Genomic DNA, 12617 nt, shown 5'->3' with positions numbered 1-12617 from the left:
TCAGCTCACATCATCACCACATGCCCGCTCCACCTTTGTGGCCTCTTTGGATTCAGTGCAGAAATTGCCTCATTTCACCACTTTTAATGTCATCTGATAAAACAGGTGACAAAAAAAGGAGCATTTGTGGAGTTTGTTGCTCTGTGGACTCAGTAACACTGTGATGGAAACAGCGTCCATGAGACGGATCATAATCCCATCCACAAACTAAACTCACTTCACCTCACTGATGTTGGCATGTTCCAGCAGGTCACATAAATGAGAACAGGTGAAACTGTCCTCATTAGACATAATGAAAAAAGCCCAAAATCATTCTGCTACGTTCCTGCTGCAGACACAATCTAGAGCAGGGGTGGGGAACTCCAGGCCTCAACGTCCTGCAGGTTTTAGACATGTCCGCTGATTTAAATGACTAAATGACCTCCTCAACATGTCTTTAAGTTCTCCAGAGGCCTGTTAATGAAGTAATCATTTGATTCGGGTGCACCAAGATCTAAAACCTGCAGCCCCTCAAGGCCTGGAGTTCCTACCCCCTCCCAGACTTTCTGTGACTGAAGTAAAAATGAAGCCATGTGAATCCTGCCTGATCACAGCAAGCCTCTGACGAGCTCCTGACAGGAATCAGTTGTGTCAGTCATACCTATCTATTACTTGAGTTTGTCAGCCATCTTCAAGGTTTCTTTTCCTGGAGTGAAAGTGCGTTGCTATGAATTCTGGAATGTCATGGCTGCTTCTCTGGTCATAAATGAGCCACACTGTAAACATGCTGTGAATAAAAGGCTCGATCTGCATGGACATGTGCATTTACCTGCAAAACCACAAACAGGCAGGAAACAGACCTGAACATTTTATTATTTTCACAATAAAAGCTTCACATAAACAGCCATCTACTTCCTGTCTACACACTAATTAGCACAAGGCTGCCAGCAGTGCTTTCTGGTATTGTAGTGCTGAAGGTGAGCCGGTGCAGAGGGAGTGCTCAGTTCATGGCGAGGAACATCCAGCCGGGCCCTTCAGAATCTGTTTTAAGGCCTGGCCTTCATGAACGCCATCAGGAGAACGCCTAGCAAGCCGGAGCACCTGGACACAGAACAGGTAATAAGAGAGAGAGACACCTGAATACAGCACAGCTGAGACCATCTCACAAAACATACTCCCTGAAGTACTTAAAGAAATGTTTCTGTCTGTAAATCAAACTCTGGCCCCGCCTCTGCCTCACCTGTCTCGGTGTCACACCCGTCTCTGGACTGACTGGACTGAATTTTTGTTCCTCTTAAATTGACTAAATTCAGTCTTTGGAGTCACAGGTGAGTCTGTACCTGTCAGGCGTTTCTCCGTGCATTAGTACAAGGAAAATCTAACAGATAGGTGAAGCTGATACTCTGATCGCACCTGCCGAGTTCACACAAACTTCCTGTGAGTCTCGTCACTGTGTGCAGTTAACTTGATGTGCATTCACCTGTAGCTCTAAGTGGAGGTGAAGGTCATGTGATCCACCTGGTTCATCTTTATGTGGTTGTCGAGGATCTGAAACATTTCCTGGATGTTCGGGACGTAACCAGACTGAAGCTTCGACCACAGGGGCACATCTGAGGGGACGACAGAAAGCATTACACCAGGAAATGAGGTCAGAGGAATGTCCCTACCTGATCTCCACAAGGAAACCTGGGTGTGTTTGTACAGTTCAAAAATGACCTCTCACCTCCTGTTTAGGAGAAGGTAACTCAGACTCGTATGGTGAAACTACAACATCCAGAGGCAGGCCGCACCTCTTACTTCCCCTTGTGTTCTGAACTCGTCGTCATCCACAGTTTTAAAGAGGCGGGCGGCACGATTCATTGAGTAACTCAGATTATAACTTTATCATTTAAAAAAAAAAATCCTCGATTCTTCATTTAACGGACGGCACTTTAATAACAACAACGTACTTCTGATCTGGTTTCTCTCATATCACGTCATTGTACACACAATTAATAACAAAATAAATACATTAATCTGCACACCTTCATCATTTTGATTCTTGAGTTTATTCAAATATTTTTAATGGGCGGGAATTGCACAGCGATAAGCATTTCGCCGTATGTCACACAGTGCATGATATGTGACCAATAAACTTTGACTACAGACTACAACAGAAGTGTGTGAATAATAAACTGTGTTAAACCTAAAACACTGATAACAGCAGCACCGATGATGACGCTGGCACAGTTTAATGTGGAGGCGGAGTCTGTTTATACAACGTGAAGAGCAAAGAGGCAGAGGCGTTACCGACACAGTGAGCTTAGGTGGGAAGAAAGAAAGCACAGCCTCCGAAACAGCAGCGCTGTTCCTGAAGTCACCATTAAAACCTGGAAACAGCTGACCAACGGAGAAAAGCAAACTTTGTAGCTGCTCCACCCATCGCCGTTTAGTTTACAGAAAAATCTGCAGTAAAGCTGCAGAAGTAAGGCTACATCAAAATTTGCAGATGAATTGTTAACTGAGTCTGATATAATGTTTAATTTATAGAGCTCGCTGAAGGCTGACGGCAGCCAGCCCACTCTCCAGTGATCCCTACAGGGCTGAGTCTAAAGGGGGGCATAGAGTGTCCTACATCATATTTACCTCCAGGCTTTGTAACATTGTTTTTCAGATTTAAAGTGGAATAAAACTATATTGGACAACACGCAATGTGCCTCCTCGTATCGGTCTGAGCTGCCTCACCGCTTTCGGACAGACACTGTAAAACCCGATCGCACACTCGATTATTCTGGTTTACAGGCCTTCATCACTCTCTGAGCTGATACTTCCAGCTCAATCATGAACCTTCTTAAGCAGATTAAGATTCCACACAGGAACAGATCTCTCCTTTCACAATAAAAGTCCTTTACATAAATATAAAAGTTGTTTGCTGTTTTATTATATTTACTGTACAAACTACAACTTGATGTTTAATTACTGCTTACAGTGTGAAAATATCTTGGTTTACTATATATAGTAAACACACCCCAGTTCTTCCAGTTATTTATCACAATTCATGTGTTTCAAGTCCAGTGAATAGGTTGAAATGGTACAAAAGTGGTAAACTGCCAAAGGTTAAAAAAAAAAGGTAAGGTTACCCAAAACTGAAATGTAATGTATACGTCAGAATTATACAGAAAGGCCTTTTTCAGGGAACACAACATGAGTTAACAATTCAAAGCTGTTCTGCAGTATTGGAGGTTGATCAGCCTTGAAAGTTGGTGCTACTAATTCCTACAGGTGTTCCAACTTGTCTGGATTCCGTCCCCCTCTGTCTGCATGAAGCAGTGTTGGAGCACATTGTGGTACCATACCCTCATGGGCATCAGCTGAACAGTACTGTACTGTAGTGTGTTGATACAAACATGGTGAGAATAACAGTGGAAGAGACACAGACCATCATAACACATAAATGTCGATCTGTCCGACAGAGAAACTGCAAAGAAAGTCAAAGTGTCAGTGAGTCCAGTTTCCTTTAGCATCGAAAGGCTCAGAAACAAACTGTGACAGGAAGAGGTCTGCAGACCCAAAGACACGACTGAATCAGAGGACACGTTCCTGAGAGTTAACAGCTGTGATATAGGCGACTCACAGGACAACAGCTTCAAGCAGCTTAATAGTGGTCGTAGTGAGAAAGTCTCAGTTTCAGGTGTAAAGAGAAGGCTTTGAGCTGCAGGTTTGACAGGACGAGCTGCAGCAAGAAAGCCAGACGTCAGAATAAGACAAAGAGGCTTGTCTGGGCCATGAAACACCGACATTGCACTACTGAAGACTGGAAGAAGGTATCATTGACTGATGGATCAACATTTGGACTCTTCGTTTCATCACTCAGGATCTTTGTGCGCCGTGGAGTAGGTGAAAGGATGGTTCCACAGTGTGTGGCATCAACATGGAGGAGGAAGTGTGATGGTCTGGGGCTGTTTGCTGGATCCAGGGTCGGTGACTTGTACAGAGTGAGAGGCTCCCTGAACCAGAACACACAGCACTCTGCAGCTCCATGCAGCACCCTCTGGTATGAGGCTAGTTGTGGTGTTCGAAAACGTTTGACAGGTAGTGCATTTTATAGATATTATAAGCAGTTTTGGTCAAGTTACTTGAAAAAAGTAATCAGTAACTAATTACTTCCCCCAAAAAGTAATCCTGTTACTTTACTGATTACTTATTTTCAAAAGTAATTACTTAGTTACTTTTTTAAAAACACAATTTACAACCTGAATAGGTGATAAAGCGATAGATCTTTCAGCCCAATTCTACTTTTTCTGCAATTTACTGTTACAAGTAACGCATTATTGCCCATCTCTGATTATAAGAGGGTTTTTTTTTGTTTTTTAGAAAAACCATGAAACTCTGCGTGATTTCAGAAAAATCACACCATGGAGCCCTGCTCTAAGAAATGGTCACAGATTTAACTCCATTTGTAAAGCTGATTTAACAAATAAGTGTTCATAGTTTTTAGTGTTTGTGTAGCATCACCTAGTGCAAGTGTGTTTCGGAAAAATACACTGCTCAAAAAAATAAATAAAGGGAACACAAAAATAAACATCCCATATCTGAATGAATGAAATACTCTTAATACTTTGTTCTTTACATAGTTGAATATGCTGACAAAAAAAAAAAAAAAGTCACAAAAATTATCAATGGGAATCACATATAGCAACCCATGGAGGTCTGGATTTGGAGTTAGGGCTGCTCGATTATGGCAAAAATGATAATCACGATTATTTTCACTGAAATTGAGATCACGATTATTTGACGATATTTATTTAACCCTTTAAGACCTACTATAGAACCAAGTCCACCAGAGCTTATATTATTATTTTTTACATGCTGTAGTGCCATTTGTGGGAGCATTTCAAGTTGCTATACATCAATACAACTGTTATAGCCCATATTTTAATAATATGTATGCATTAAGTCCATAGTAATTATATAAATTGCAAAAAAGTGCAATAAACTACAAAAAAAAATTGAAAATTGCTTTTGTTTTGTTTACATATATTTCTACTTGGAGAAATTTAAGAGGCTTATCCCTCAAAACTTTAAATACAATAAAGTTGCAAAAAATAGTTTCCCACCACAGGAAATTTATTTTGAGTGTCTTCATAGTTTTATTTTGGAGATACAGCAATTTTTATATACTGCAGGAAAAACAAAAAACAATCCTATGATGCAAATTTGCAAAGAAAACAGCAGGTGCATCATTTCACTGTGGGAAGTGTTACGAACAGCTGATTGGAACGGCAAAGCGTGTTTCTGGAATATTATGTTTTTGTTCCTGCAAGCGCTTTTTATGCAATTTTTGCAAAGCTATATGTGGAACGAAACCGTGACCGAGGAAAAGCTGATGGCATAAGATGTAAGTACAACTCCTCCGGTTTCATATGCAAAACAAATTATTGCGCTAGCTTACACGGTTCAGGTTCTACAGGGATTTAAAAATAGTTACGCAAAACGGAGCGTGCTGCTCTGACCGGCTTTAAAGGGTTAACAATGACTTTAAAAAAATAATATAAAATAGTGTGCAACACCACTGAAGTTTTTTTTTTTAAAACTCTCTTTTCAACCAACGGCAGTCACTCTCCAAATAACTTCTGCTTAGCTTTCCGAGCTTCCCTCGGGTCCTCTTAATCAGCGGTCTCCAACCTTTTTTGCGCCACGGACCGGTTTATGCCCGACAATATTTTCACGGACCGGCCTTTAAGGTGTCGCGGATAAATGAGGGAGGGGCTAATAATCGGCTCAGTCATTTTTAATGATCGTTGAAAGCCCAGATTGTAATCGTGATTAAAATTCGATTAATTGAGCAGCCCTATTTGGAGTCACACTCAAAATTAAAAGTGTAAAAACACACTACAGGCTGAAGCAACTTTTATGTAAGGTCCTTAAAACACGTCAAAATGAGGCTCAGTAGTGTGTGTGGCCTCCACGTGCCTGTATGACCTTCCAACAATGCCTGGGCATACTCCTGATGAGGTGGCCAATTGTCTCCTGAGCCATCTCCTCCCACACCTGGACTGAAGCATCTGCCAACTCCTGGATGGAGCAAGACATGATGTCCCAGATGTGCTCAGTTGGATTCAGGTCTGTGGAACAGGGGGGCCAGTCCACAGCATCAATGCCTTAGTCTTGCAGGAACTGCTGACACACTCCAGCCACATGAGGTCTAGCATTGTCTTGCATTAGGAGGAGCCCTTGTGAGACGATAGGCTCACAAGGGCTCTACGGATCTCATCTCATTCCTAATGGCAGTCAGGCTACCTCTGGTGAGCACATGGAGGGATGTGCAGCCCCCCAAAGAAATGCACCCCCACACCATTACTGACCCACTGCCAAACCGGTTATACTTGAGGATGTTGCAGGCAGAACGTTCTCCACGGCATCTCGAGACTGTCATGTCTGCCACATGTGCTCAGTGTGAACCTGCCTTCATCTGTGAAGAGCACAGGGCACCTTGGTGATATCTGACAAAACCCAAGCGTCCTGCACGGTGTTGGGCTGCAAGCACAACCCCCGCCTGTGGATGTCAGGCCCTCATGGAGTCTGTTTCTGACCGTTTGAGCAGACACATGCACATTTGTGGCCTGCTGGAGGTCACTTTGCACGACTCTGGCAGTGCTCCTCCTGTTCCTCCTTGCACAGAGGTGGAGGTAGCAGTCCTGCTGCTGTGTTGTTGCCCTCCTACGGCCTACTCCATGTCTCCTGATGTACTGGCCTGACTCCTGGTAGTGCCTCCTTGCCCTGGACAGTACGCTGACAGACACAGCAAGCCTTCTTGCCACAGCTCGCATTGATGTGCCATCCTGGATGAGCTGCACTACCTGAGCCACTTGTGCGGGTTGTAGACTCCGTCTCATACTACCACTAGAGTGAAAATACTGCCAGCATTCAAAAGTGACCAAAATGTCAGCCAGAAAGCATAGGTGGTCTGTGGTCACCCCCTGCAGAACTGCTCCTTTATTGGGGATGTCTTGCTAATTGCCTATAACTTGTTGTCCACTTCATTTGCACAACAGCATGTGACACTGATTGTCAATCAGTGTTGGTTCCTATGTGGACAGTTTGATTTCACAGAAGTGTGATTGGTCTTGGAGTTACATTGTGTTGTTTAGTTGTGTTCCCTTTATTTTTTTGACCAGTGTAGATTGATGTGTATGACGGACCAAAAACAGAAGCCTCCAAGGAACAAATGATATACTTTCAGGAAACCTTATTTCCCTGTGTTGGTTTATAACTACTGTTGGCAAACTGCTGTGTAATTAGGTGTATGGGGTCCTCTACAATTCTTGTGGCTTTGTGGATGCAAAAAGTGTCCGCGATGGAGGAAAGAGAGGCTCCAATGATCTTCTCAGCTGTTCCCACTATCCGCTGTAGGGTGTTAAGATCCGATATGGTGCAGTTACCACACCAGACAGTGATGCAGCTGCTTAGGATGCTCTGGAAGTACCTCAGTAGAAGGTGGTGCAGCATCTGGAACACTTAGCCTCATTTTTGCTTTTAGCCCTAATGGTTTCCGCTCAGTTATCACTTATCACTTCTGTCACTCGTTAGCTAACCTAAACTAATTTAGGTCTGTTAGCAGCAGCAACCAATGAAACAAATGACATCACTCTGTAGGGCTGTGCGATATGACCAAAATCTCATATTCCGATATAAGACATTTATCGTCCCGACCACGATATAAAAAATTTAACATTTTCTGTAAATTCTGTGATTCTTGGGCAGCTCGACTTGCGTGAAGTGTTTCGAGCTGGGTGTCCTTTACCTGGAATCCAGTGTTTTAACTCATGCATGAAACTATACATTTTTAGACATAGATTGTAAAGGCCGCCCTTCTCTTTGTGAGTGTTTATTACACGGCATGTTGCGGGGAAAAGCTTGTTCTAACGTTTGAGTCTGAAGTTTATTTTTTAGCACCTGACGGCTCTTTTTGCTTCTCATCCGTAAACACTCTGCATACAGCGGAGCCACGCGATGGTTTTACCGTCATTGTTGCTAACGACAGCACGTAAAAAACAGGCGCTTGTCCGTCCATAGTGTGGTTATATTAAATATAAGAGAAAGAGAGAGCTTTAAGAAATTAATATAGTCACTACAGTGACCATAGAAATAATGAAAAAATATTGCTGTAAACAGTTTATTTTGCGACACCACGAAACAAATGATAGCGTGATAGGAAACGATAGATGTTTTTATATCGTCATCGAACATTTATGGACGATCTGAGAACTGTCGACATTGCCTGGGACGAAGCTGAAGCAGTCGCTGCTGACCGACATCGATGGAGATCACTAGCTGCCCGATGCGCCGCTCGGCGTAGGAGGAACTAAGTGCTAAGTGTGCATCCGATATATATCGTTATATTGAACAGCCCTATCTGTGAATGTTTTTTGTTTTTAAATCAAGCTTCACATACAGTTTGTTTGAGCAGAGCTCCAGGATAGAAATTAGACTGAATACATACATGTTCTCTTTAATAACTCACACAAAGAAAAGAGTGAGAGATCATGTCTAAGACATGTACGCAGAGCTTGCTGTCAGAGTGACAGGAAGTATGAGCACTTTCATATAAGTAAACAACAAACTGGGTTTCTGGTACAGATCAGGCAGCATTACAGCAGGATGTGAGGTCAGCAGTGATGTAATTGGTTATAGTAAGAAGTGCTGTTCTGTTTCTGATGACTGACAGTTTATTACTCTGAATACTTTGACTTTAGTGCAGACAAGCGTCCAGGAAGACTAGCAACCACTGTTGTGGAAGCTAATGGGGTTCCTTATAAATAAACAAATAAACAAACAAGCGTGAACTACTACAGTAATTTGAGTTGTAGTACTGAAACTGTGTCACAAGCATGATGTTAACACAAAGGTCTGGTCCAATCAGAACTCACCATTTAGTGTGACCTCAAAGGCTCCAGTGGACAGGAAGTGAGTCTCCATCATGTTACAGAGGAAGAAGGCCATGAGGCAGGAGAAGATCTGCAACAGAAGCACAGTGTCCGTTACCATGGTAATCAGTAAACAGCACCCATTACCGTGGTAACAGCAGCAGGATAGGCGGACGATTCTACAAGCTAGCGCTCTGATCACACCATAACCTCAGTCATCAGTCTATTCATGAGTGTTTTTCCAAGGTCATTTAAATCATTCCTCAGTTTAAATGAGCTACACTGACAGCCTGGAGAAACAGGGATTGGTGAGATTTGGCCTGTCAAGCTCCTTTTCCATTACTACCTACTGGGATCAACTTGCCACGACTCGGAGCTCATCTACAATCACAATGAACACCGGTGTACCACAAGGCTGTGTGATGAGCCCTTTCGTCTACTCCCTCTTCACCCACGACTGCAGACCGGCTGATGGTTCCAACACCATCATTAAGTTTGCAGATGACACCACGGTGATTGGCCTCATCAGTGACAAGGATGAGGCCGCCTACAGGGAGGAGGTGGATCGTCTGGCTGAGTGGTGCGACAGAAACAACCTGCTGCTTAACACCGAGAAGACCAAGGAGCTCATCGTGGTCTACAGGAGGAATGCTGACCCACATCCACATTAAGGGGACGGCTGTGGAGCGTGTGAGCAGCTTCAAGTTCCTGGGAGTCCACATCTCCGAGGATCTCACCTGGACGACCAACTGCTCCAAGCTGGTCAAGAAGGCTCACCAGCGCCTCTTCTTCTTGAGGACTCTGAGGAAGAACCACCTGTCCTCAGACATCCTGGTGAACTTCTATCGCTGCACCATCGAGAGCATCCTGACCAACTGTATAACAGTCTGGTACGGGAACTGCTCTGCCTCGGACCAGAAGGCGTTGCAGAGGGTCGTGAAAACTGCCCAGCGCATCGCCGGAGCACCACTTCCTGCCATAAAGGACATCTACAGGAAGCGGTGTCTGAAAAGGGCTGGGAAAATCATCAAAGACCCCAGTCACCGTTCACATGGACTCTTCACCCTCCTGCCCTCTGGGAGGCGCTACAGGAGCCTCCGGACTAAGACCACCAGGTACCGGAACAGCTTCTTCCCCACAGCTGTCAGACTCCTGACATCTGACCCACGTTAAACTCAAGGACTGAACACACACACACCCACAATGGACAACTGTACCCTCAAACACACAATAATAACATGGACTGAACCACCACTCACAACCACTAGCACTTTATATAGCCTCTGTAGAAATTATCCACACCCTCACTTATCTTAACTGCACTACTGTATAGCTCTGTGTAAATAATCATTCTGTACATTTGATAATTTTTAATCCTACAACTGTTTACAACTTGCATAGTTCCCATTTCTGTATAGCTGTATATCTCAGATTTCTGTATAGTTTTTTTATTTCATATTTATATCCTGTACATAGCTTGTACTCACTACAGCCTGTACATACTTATAGTTGTACAGTATTCATAACATACTTCACACCGTGTACATTATAACATACCACAATAGACCCATTTCTGTAATATACTTACATATCTATATTATTGCTAATATATATTGTAATATATCTATATCATGGCTAAAGCACTTCTGGATGGATGCAAACTGCATTTCGTTGCCCTGTACCTGTGCATGTGCAATGACAATAAAGTTGAATTCTAATTCTAATTAAAAAAAATATATGGTGGTTTAGATTTTCGTGAGTGACACACTCTCAGACTCATCGAACGATACTACTGACCAGCCAATCAGTGGCATGCAGTCAGACGATGTCACATTTTAGTACCTGCCCGGATCGATTGGAATCCTGGGAAAGCAGTTACAAAAAAAAAAAAAAGTACCAGGTGCTGTGACCTGATGCAAAACCCGGCAAACGGTGATGAACCATGCAGAGTTGATTTGAGCAGGCACTAATGGAAAAAGAGCTTCAGAGTTAAGAGACTTGAGCTCACCTGTTGGATCCATAACCAGCACTGATTAGTGCATCAGATAGCACAGCGACTATCTGGCTCTTTGGATAAGTTATACTTGCAGATGTTTGAAGAATGAATGGAGAGCAAAGGACTACAGTAATGTTTTTTTCACAGCAGGTGGGCATGTTCCAGTAGCTCTGATGTCACGGCAAAATGTGTAATAGGCACGCTAGTCCACTGTATCCATTTACACACCCATGTAAAAATTGGATTACCAGCAGGGGGAGCTAATGTATTTAAAGTCAAGTCAGTAGAGAGCAAAAAACATTAATTCCAGGGTCCTTAATCAGCAAAATCCATTATACTATGCTAATATGTATTTCCATGTAAATGTCTGTATAAACACGTTGCTGTGATTATATTCATGTTGGCTTGAAATAAAACGTCTCCTTCTGCTGGTACTACAGATTACTGCAACTTCTGCAAGCGTGTACATTTCACATTTTGGAGAGGCAAAGCGTGACATGGAAACAGTGGACGAGCGTGTTGATGGAATGGTAGATTTACTGTCATTAGTAAGTCCCACCTGAAACAACAGTGTGGGTGGAGTTTGCCTGTATGTGTCATCAGTTTGTGATTAAACATTATCAGTATTGAACAGCGGCTCAGGCAGCACCAATCAAGAACCACTAACAAACAGCCAATCACGGAGCTATGCACATGTGCTATCTGCTAAGTGCTGGTACCTTGTTGTTCTGACTCCAGGTCCAGGCAGGTGGCGTCTGGAGGTGGAGAAGCGAGAAGGGGTTCTGACCACTGACGATAACCAAAATGGAGAGCAGCTTCAGATACGAGATCAGCTGAGCCGCACACCTGACGGGAGGAGGCAGGTTAGACACAGCTCTAGAGGCTGGGGACAGAGTTTACAGACGGAGCACCTCACCTGCTGAAGCCAGTGGGAGGGTAGTTCTCGCCTTGGATGCGGATGTCCGGGTACACCTCACTGATGGCCTGAGAGTAATCCTGGAAGACTTTACTGTAACCTCAGGAGATACTGAAAGAAGCACATCAGTTAGGTGATTATAATCTGTCACACTTACACACACACACTGTCACACACAATAACATTAGCCGATCAATTATCAGGTGTATTTTTTTTATTTTCCCGAAAGACGGACGTTGAAGACAAGAACACCTGCCTTAAGGTGTCCAATTAGATGGTCAGAAGCGAAGCAACTCGAACTTGATCAGCCAACAAAATCCGGGTAGTCTCCAAATTCCAACCGACCAAATGAGCAAAGTTGGGTTACCCGAAGCTCGTTAACGACAAGTATTCACCGCTAGTTAGCGCTGGCGCCGTAGATCACGCTAACTTAACTCGTATTGTCGATGGTTTGTGTTTAGATTTTCACCCACCCTGTCTTTAGTTTCTCTTCACCTCGGTCATTCTCACGGATGCTCACCGCTAGCCTCCGTTAGCTTCTGCGTTAACTCACCAGTACTGGAACCGCAGTACGGGGCCGCTGTAGATCGCCGCCTTAGCGGGCTTTCCCGGTTCCGTGTCCGGGAAGACGGCCGGGTTGTCGGGTGGTTGGTGCCCACTCTGCGAGCTCGACCTTCCGACATAAATGTCCCGGAGGGTGAGCGCCGTGAAGAGGAACAGGGCCACCAGAAGGCCAGTCTGGCTGTACTCCGCCATGACTGCAGTAGTCAAACACAGGAATCGGAAGCAGAACTACATTCGCTGATGCCACGCTTCCGCT

The 12617-nt window shown here is 43.8% G+C and overlaps 1 protein-coding gene across 1 annotated transcript; it reads right to left on the bottom strand.

Moving 5' to 3' along the window:
• Window positions 1-834: 834 nt before the first annotated feature.
• selenot2 (selenoprotein T, 2) lies at window positions 835-12597 on the bottom strand. The gene is made up of 6 exons (XM_082553247.1): window positions 12351-12597; window positions 11798-11908; window positions 11601-11727; window positions 8889-8976; window positions 1460-1589; window positions 835-1080 (listed from the first exon to the last, which is right to left on the bottom strand). Exons 1-5 carry the CDS (start codon window positions 12551-12553, stop codon window positions 1468-1470), a joined length of 651 nt encoding a protein of 216 aa, XP_082409373.1. The 5' UTR covers window positions 12554-12597; the 3' UTR covers window positions 835-1080; window positions 1460-1467.
• Between the last annotated feature and the right edge of the window lie 20 nt (window positions 12598-12617).

This window comes from Aulonocara stuartgranti, assembly GCF_965226115.1.
Source record: "Aulonocara stuartgranti genome assembly, chromosome: 2".
In the NCBI taxonomy this organism is placed as follows: domain Eukaryota; kingdom Metazoa; phylum Chordata; class Actinopteri; order Cichliformes; family Cichlidae; genus Aulonocara; species Aulonocara stuartgranti.
The sequence above is the reverse complement of the archived record's forward strand: the minus strand, read 5'-3'. Positions and strand labels throughout refer to the sequence as shown.